General features: G+C 52.3%; 1 protein-coding gene across 1 annotated transcript in view; it reads left to right on the forward strand.

The window, feature by feature from the left end:
• Positions 1–4,928: 4,928 nt before the first annotated feature.
• Positions 4,929–7,654, forward strand: part of ECE1 (endothelin converting enzyme 1) — a 66,704-nt gene continuing 63,978 nt past the window's right edge. Inside the window, exon 1 of the mRNA XM_019668824.1 lies at positions 4,929–5,072. Coding sequence (XP_019524369.1) covers positions 4,944–5,072 — 129 coding nt within the window. The 5' untranslated portion in view covers positions 4,929–4,943. The remainder of the gene's footprint in view (positions 5,073–7,654) is intronic.

The raw sequence follows: 7,654 nt of genomic DNA on the forward strand, positions 1-7,654 counted from the left end.
AAGAAATTAATCACATGGAAATTTCACATGTAAAAGACACTGAGCAACATAATGGATAATGTAATAGTAGTAATAGATGTCACGTGGTGCCATCTTCAGGAGGGGTGGCCATATTTTTACTATCTTGCCCATTGGCCACAGTTGTCCTATTTGAATTTTACTTGATTGTTATTTCTTTGTGGAAGTCACAGAGCCTAATGCCCTAGTGAAAATCTGGGATACGAATTAACCAGTTACCAGGTCTGTGCTGGGTGCTGGATGCTGGGATGGAGGCCAATAAGGTGACTTGCCACCCCACCCCCTCCATCCCAGGGATAAAGATGCCTAGATGAAGGCTTGAATGTTATACAGGTGCTACACCAGGGGCCCGCCAGCAGGAAGGACATAATTCCTTCTGACTGGGGAGGAGAGGAGGGCTTCATGGAGGAGGAGATAGTTCAGAGATGGAAAGCAATAGCTGAGGTAGAGGGCACTCAGTCTTGAGAGAGGGGATATCAGGTGCAGGTTCCTCGAGAGTAGGGACCGAGTCCTGTGTAGAGCAGCCCCCTCAGCTGGCAGCACAGAGCTTGACAAACATCAAGGACTCGGTGAACTCCTGTGGCATGCTTGACACCTACAGAGATAGATCTGGGGTCAGGGTGATGGCTGCACACCTGGATTTTGTTCTTTAGGCAGTGGGGATCAACTGAAAGTTTTCGAGCCTGTGCTTTGTAAGAAACAATTGTACAAACAATAACTGCCAACACTCGCTGTGTGCCTAGCACTGTTTTAAACACTTTATATTAACTCAGTTAAGTATCACACAGTTCTATGAAGGAGATACTGTTATCATCCCCATTTAATAGATGAGACAACTGAGGGGCACAGAGAGGCTGAGTCACTCGCCCAAGGTTACACAGCTGGGAAATGGCAGAGTGGGGATCTGAACTAAGGTTTGCATCTAGAGCTTCAACCTACTATATCATTGTGTCTGTTAAATGTAAGTATTTAACATATAACATGAGTGTGTATTAGATAACATATAAAGATTTAACAGCTAATTAATGGCACTGGAGAGGCAGGAATTAACAGGGCTGTCAGCCACAAAGGGCTGTATCCCTAAGGAGCTGAGGCTTAGAAATCAACTAGGAAAACAGATCGGAGGGTGTGGCCAAGAAGTCCCAGGCCTGTGAATTTCACTCAGGGCTGCTGCCTCTGATGGTGCTCCAGAATTCTTTAAAGATCCCCCTGCCTTGGGCAAACCAACCACAAGAGACACCTGAGTGACTAACTCGAGACAAATAGGATCATGCCCAGGTGCCACTGGCCAGAGGCCTTCGCTGTCAGAGCCACGTGAGCGTTTATATTTCTCAGCTCTGTTCACCCCAGGCCTTTGAATTCTGCAGGTGGTGTTTGCAGAGCTGGCACCATCACGCTCTCATCTGACTTGCACCACCTTCTCCGTGCAGCTGGGGGACGGACGAGCCTGAGCCGGGCTTCCTCCCGTCTTGGTCTCCGCTAAGCCTCTCTCATGAACAGCAGGCCCAGATTTCTCCTCCACGGCTCTGTGGGGTGGGGCGGGGCGGGAGAGGAATGAGATCAAGGTAGGGGCTCCCCACAAAGCAGTGGTTGTTCCCCTTTCCTTGAAGCTCACGGCTGGCCCTCACAGCTGCAGATGAGGCAATTAGGGAGATCCCGTCTCTGGCCACCCTGCCAGCTCAGTGCCCCCAGACTCCGTGAGGTCCCCACCTGAAGAAGCAGCGCCCCCTTCTTCAGTGATCATGGGACTAGGAGACAGGACCCAGGTTCTAGGCCCAGCCCTGCCATTTACTAGCTGTATGGCTGGGGTTCTCTGGTGGCAGCAGCATGAGGTCATTATGCAAGGAGTCACCTTTTAGCTCTCTAGCCAGGTCACTTGGGGGAGCAAGGGAGGCAAGTCCTCCCTAATCCTCAGTCTTCTAAAGTGGAGGTGCTGATTCCTGCCTCACAGGGCATCGTGGGGTCAGGAGAGATACATTTGGTCAAGCAGAACACAGTAGGTGTTGGTTCTCCCCCTCCGCCCCCCTCCACTTCTAGAAAATGGAAGTGATACCTGTTGAGGCTGAGGCTCTAGTTGGGTGTGGGGATCCAAAGAGACAGTGAATGGAAGGCCCCGCCCCGGCTGTGGGCGGGTACAAAGACAGGGCTGCCTTGTTGTTGTTGGAATGTCACTCACCTGCTGGGCCGACTGTGCTGCGGTGCTCCCACCTAGTGAGCAGAGCCGGCTAAGCCATTCCCACACCTGAGTTGGGTTCAGTTTCACTTTGGTCGGCGGTAGGCGTTTCAGGAAGGGCCCCTCATCTTTTGTGTGCTGAAAAATTAAAGCTCTCCTTCTCAGCGGATTTCTGCTTGGCAGGTATGCGAGTTTCTCTCCTCATCTGACCACAGATAGGCTTCAGTGGGCCTGAGTCCACTGAGTGCCTCCTTAGAAGGAAGCTTGGGGTTGGGGACTGTGTCGGGGGAGTACAGAGCAGGGGACCAGACACTGCCTAGGGTCAAGGGAAGGTCAGGAGAGCTTCCCGGGGATGACCTCTGAAATGAGAGGACGAGGAGCCGTGGCTTCACTGCACCTGGGCTAGTTACTTCCCTGAGCCTCAGTTTCAGGCTCTGTGAAAGGGGCCAGTAATACCTGCTTCGGAGAGAAGGGCAAGAATCTTAAAGGAGCTGGTGGGTGTAAAAGAACTTACCAGTACCTCGTACTTCTAGGGGCCTAGGAAACAGTACCTGCTGTGCCAGGCTGGGGAGATGCTCCTTTGTCAAGGGTCTTTTTCTTGGGTGGCTGACACCTTTTACTTAGTGTAACCAAGTGTCTTGGTTTCAGAAAAAGCCCAGCTATAACCCAGTGTGACGTCAAGAAGACTGGGAGCCCTTTCTCTCCCAGGTGGGTGATGGGAACTCCTCCACCCAGCAGGAGGGAGGCAGAAGACTCCAGAATTAAAATTCTTGTCATAGTTCTCTGCCTCCCCCCACCCACCACCACCACCTGTGCTGCTTACACCTTTATCCCTGGGCATTACAAAGTTAGATGCACAAGGATTTCAAGGTACTGCCCCAGAGTAATGGTCACTTCCCCTCTACTTGTTCCACCATTCATTTCAACTGTCTGTTGAGCATCTACAGTATGCTAGGTGATGCGGATTCTCTGTGCCAGACAAGGTCCCAGCCCTGATAAAGCACACAATTCTGGGAAGTCGGGGAGGGAGAAGTAGATAAATGTAAAAACCAAAAAATAGATAACAGACTGCAATAAATACTATAAAGGGAAAAATGGGGTGCTGTAATAGAGAATGCGAGGGGTCGGGACACTTGAAGAGGTGACATTTAAGCTGAGATCAGAGGCCAGTCATGGGAAGAGCAGAGATGAGGAAAGTATGTTCCAGATAGAGGGAACAGTGCTATAAAGGCCTGGGTGGTGGGGAGACTTATAGGATCTGAGGAACAGTGAGGGCCACACAAGTCAGGATCTAAGTGAGTGAGGTGGGGGGGGGGGTAGAGGGGCCACACGATGAGGGTCAGGATGGGCAGAGGCAATGGGGGACTGTAAAGGGACTGTCCCTGTAGAGTTTTTAAGCCAGGGAGCAACAGGATCAGAATTTCCTTTTTCGAGGCTCACTGCGGCTGCTGAGAGGCTGTTAAGAGGGCAGGAGTGGAAGCCAGGAGCTGTCACTGTGGCTGTGACCCTGGAAAGTCACCTCACCCCTCTGAGCCTGTGGCTTCACACGTATGTGTGTTGCGAGAATCACATATGGGAATGAATGGATGTGCACTTTGGAAACTTGAGAAAAAAAATGTATAAATTGCAGGGGATTCCAGGTCTCACTCGAAGTGGAGGGTTCTTTGGGGAACTGTCGAGTTAGGGTCTTGGGCAGAAGAGCGAGTGCTGGGTGTCCAGAGTCCCTGCCTGAGCATTCCACATCTTGAGAGAGCCCCGTTTTCCAGCCTAGGTCACAGGGCCCCTAAGAGGTCTCGGGGGCCGGGGAGGGGCTGCTGGAGGCTCTTGACTCCTGAGAGGGAAGGGTTACCTCGTTTTTGACTAGCTCCGAAGCGGAAGCCAGGGTTCTTAATGTTTTGGGGAGTCACACCTTTGAGCCTGGAGGCAAGCATGGGATTCCCCTCCAGCCACCCAAATGCACACACACTATTTATTCATTCTAGGTCAGAGGAAGTCTCTGGAATTTTTTGAACTCATTCATGAACTTGGGCTTAAAGACCCCTGAGCTAGAGAAAGGGGAAAACGAGAGGGGGAGACACTTGCCTTTTTTATTCTACCTCTTTTTTTCTCCTTAATCTTTGTGGCTCAAAAGGAGACCCCCTTGACGCACCTAAGGGCCAATGGTGGGAGGAACCTCTCGACTGTTGTGGGCCAAACTAAGGGGCGCCTTCCTAACATCTGACGCTTGGTATCTGCTACGGGGGGATTATTGAACGGGGGCTTAAGGTTTCCTAGGCGAGGTTGCTGCGAGGCCCCTTGCTGCCTGTTAGGGGCTGGCCATGGTGGGGCCTCTCCCTCTGGGAAAGGGAGGCTTCCGTCTCTCACGCCTTGGGGGGTCTCCCGGTGCGGCCAGGGAGAGAACCGGGGACTTGAACCGATCAGGCCCCACCCGCAAAGGTGGCGTGATGCCCGCGGGCCGCAATCCGGCCGGCCCGGATCTGCCAGGTGCGCAGCGGCAGCAGGGACGGTAGGGACCCAGGCTTTGGGGACCCAGGCGACGCGGGGCGCAGCATGCGGAGCGTGTGGCCGTAGTAGTGCTGTCGGCGCTGGGGGTGAGGCAGGGTTGCATACGCGCGGAGGGGGCGGGGGAGGCGGGACCCCCTCCCTCGCGGCGGGCTGGTCGGTGGGCCGGTCTCGGTGTCCCGGGCGGGGCGCCGCCACTGCGGTGGTGGTGGCTGCGCCCGGGCGGCTTCCCCATTCGGGCACGAGAGCCATGGAGGCGCTGAGGGAGTCCGTGCTGTCCTTGGCTTTGCAGATGTCGACCTACAAGCGGGCCACGCTGGACGAGGAAGACTTGGTGGACTCGCTCTCCGAGGGCGACGGGTACCCAAACGGCCTACAGGTAGGAGCCCTGTTCCTCTGCGAGACCCCAGCCAGGGGTTGGAGGGGGGTGTGGGGGGGGGTAGTGCTGAGCATGCGCGCTGGTGCTGCCTCCGCCCCTGCCTCCGCCTCCATCCTGCCAGCCCGGGAGGGCTCTGTACCAGCCCGCAGCTCTGGACTGCACTGTGCCGCACGGAGAAGAAGCCTTTCGGGGGCACAGGTGCCCCTGAGATGCTGAGTTCCCCGACTGGCCTCCCCTCATCAGCTCTGCCCATACCCACTCCCCAAATCCTCTCGACCACCTGTTCATGGGCTACAGCCTAGCGGGCAGAGTTGAAACACACACCCTCCCCACCCCTCCAGAGCTGAGTGGGTCCAATTTTCTTTTCACAGAAGAGGCAGTCCCTAAGCATTGAGGGTAAAACTGCCGATTTTTAGCGCAAAAGCCCTGCTTCCCTGGAACCCCTTCAGTCCTGGGCACACTCGGTGGTTGGTCACCCTGTCTAGTAGGCATCACCCTCATCTTCCTCTTTCCCCCCAAATACCTGCATTTCCTGGAGACAGGAAGTCATCCTCTGCCCCCTTTCCATTGCTACTTTTCAGACAACTTAGGAAGTCCAGTCCCTCTCCTCCCAGGGTCTGCCCCTGGGGGAAGCCAGTAAGCTCACCGCCTTCCTGCCTTGTGAGACCACAGTGAGCGCTGCTGCTTTCTGCTGTTCTCTCCCTGCGGGACGGAGCTGGGACAGTTCTGACCAGGGCCTCAGCCCTCGTGGGATTTGAACCCAGCAGATGGGTGGGAGCGAGTTGGAAGCTTCAAGGACACTGAACGGGGCCCCATGATCTGGCTCCTGAGAAACCAGTGCAGAGAGTGGAGCCAAGGGTGTCTCAGCTCAGGAAGACTTCTGCCAGGCTGACCAAGGGAGGCATTGGGGAGAGCTGGGGCCACCCAATGAACTGACAGCAAACCACAGCTCATCCGGAGGGCAAGCTTATGGTGTGTGGAAACTCAAGCTGGCAGACTCAAACCTACTCAGGCCACCTCTTTGAAGCTGGAATAATACTAATAAAGGGAAATCGCATTGATTGAGTCCTTCTTCCAGGCTAGTTAAAATAGGCCAAAGGAGATCAGAATTCATGACCCCCAAGTGGTCTACCAACTGGGATATGGCACCCTTACCCACATCATCCCACTTAACCTTCAGGACCACCGCATGAGCTGTAGGGGTTACGGTTGCCACTTACAGGTGAGGAAACTGAGGCTCTGAAAGGGGCGACAACTCGCCTTAGGTCACAGAGCTAGAAATCTGGGAGTGAGCAATCAAACCCGGTCTGCATAGAACCTCTTCCCTGCGGACCCTTCTTAAGAGGCTAAATCCAGCAGGAAATGAGATTTCTGTGGCAGGCACTTTTCCCTTCACAAATCAAAACAGCATCTAATCAGCAATCTTTCTCAGTCTCATCTTCCACAAAAGGTTCTAAATATATCTGCACAAAAGCATTTGGAATTCACAACAAAATACCGTGCCATGTTGTTATCATCAAAACAGCAGCCCACATAGATATCGCCTTTCTCAGGTGACCAGGTACCTTCATTCAGCTGGCCTGGCAGAGCAGAGGCAGCTCAGTCCCTGATGCCAGGGGCCCAAGTTTGAATTCTGACTCCACTCAGGGTCTTCCAGAGGGCGAGCTGCTTAATCCCTTTAAACCACAATTCCCTCATATGTAAAATGGAAGTTAGAGAAAGTGGATGTAATGCATATTACAGGGCCTGCTGTGATTGTTGTTTTTATGACCTATGAGGTAAGGGCCCCTGTGGCCATATTACAGATGAGGAAAGCTGAACCTCAGGTTAGGGACATTCCTGTGGTCACAGAGCTGTCATATTGGTGGGAATGCAGTGTTGGTGCCATGCCACCAAACGGAGTACATTGTCCACTTTTTATACAGGAAAAGCCACCTTGGGGCATGTCTGTGGGTACCCAGCCTGGCTTGCCTTGAGCCGCCACAACTTCCCCAAGGCAACCGTGAACGAGCCAATGCTTGTTCTAAGAGCCGAGAACCCACCCACCTCCACTTACCAAGCAGAGTTTTCTGTTATTTTTATGTTTTTAATCATTGAGAGTTTTTTTTTCTCAATATAAAAACTTGATATGCTTATTTGTGGTGGGGGTGGGGGAAGAGTCCAAAATAAAAAAAGATTTAAAAAGAAATAGCAATCTAAATGCTCGGGGAGATAACCACTTTTAGTTTTTTACACTTGCACATATGTATTTTTAAACATAGCTGAGCTCACTCTAGGGATACAACGTTACATCCTGCTTTTGTCATTTAATGCCACTTCATAAGCATTTTCTATGTTGCTAAAAACTTCCAAAACGTGCTGCCATTAAAAATCATAATACTTCATGGTACCAATATATAAAAATATATTTACTCAGTCAGCTATAGTTGAACAATAGGCCCAATGACTGTGACATTATGGGTGACTATCTTTTAGCCTTTTGGATAATTTTTTTTTTTTTAAGATTTTTATTGGGGAATTGGGGGGATGGGAACAGTGCTGGGGAATTGGGGAAAGGGGAACAGACAAGTTGCTGTCGTTTT

Source organism: Hipposideros armiger, unplaced genomic scaffold (genome assembly GCF_001890085.2).
Source record: "Hipposideros armiger isolate ML-2016 unplaced genomic scaffold, ASM189008v1 scaffold_540, whole genome shotgun sequence".
Taxonomy (NCBI): Eukaryota; Metazoa; Chordata; class Mammalia; order Chiroptera; family Hipposideridae; genus Hipposideros; species Hipposideros armiger.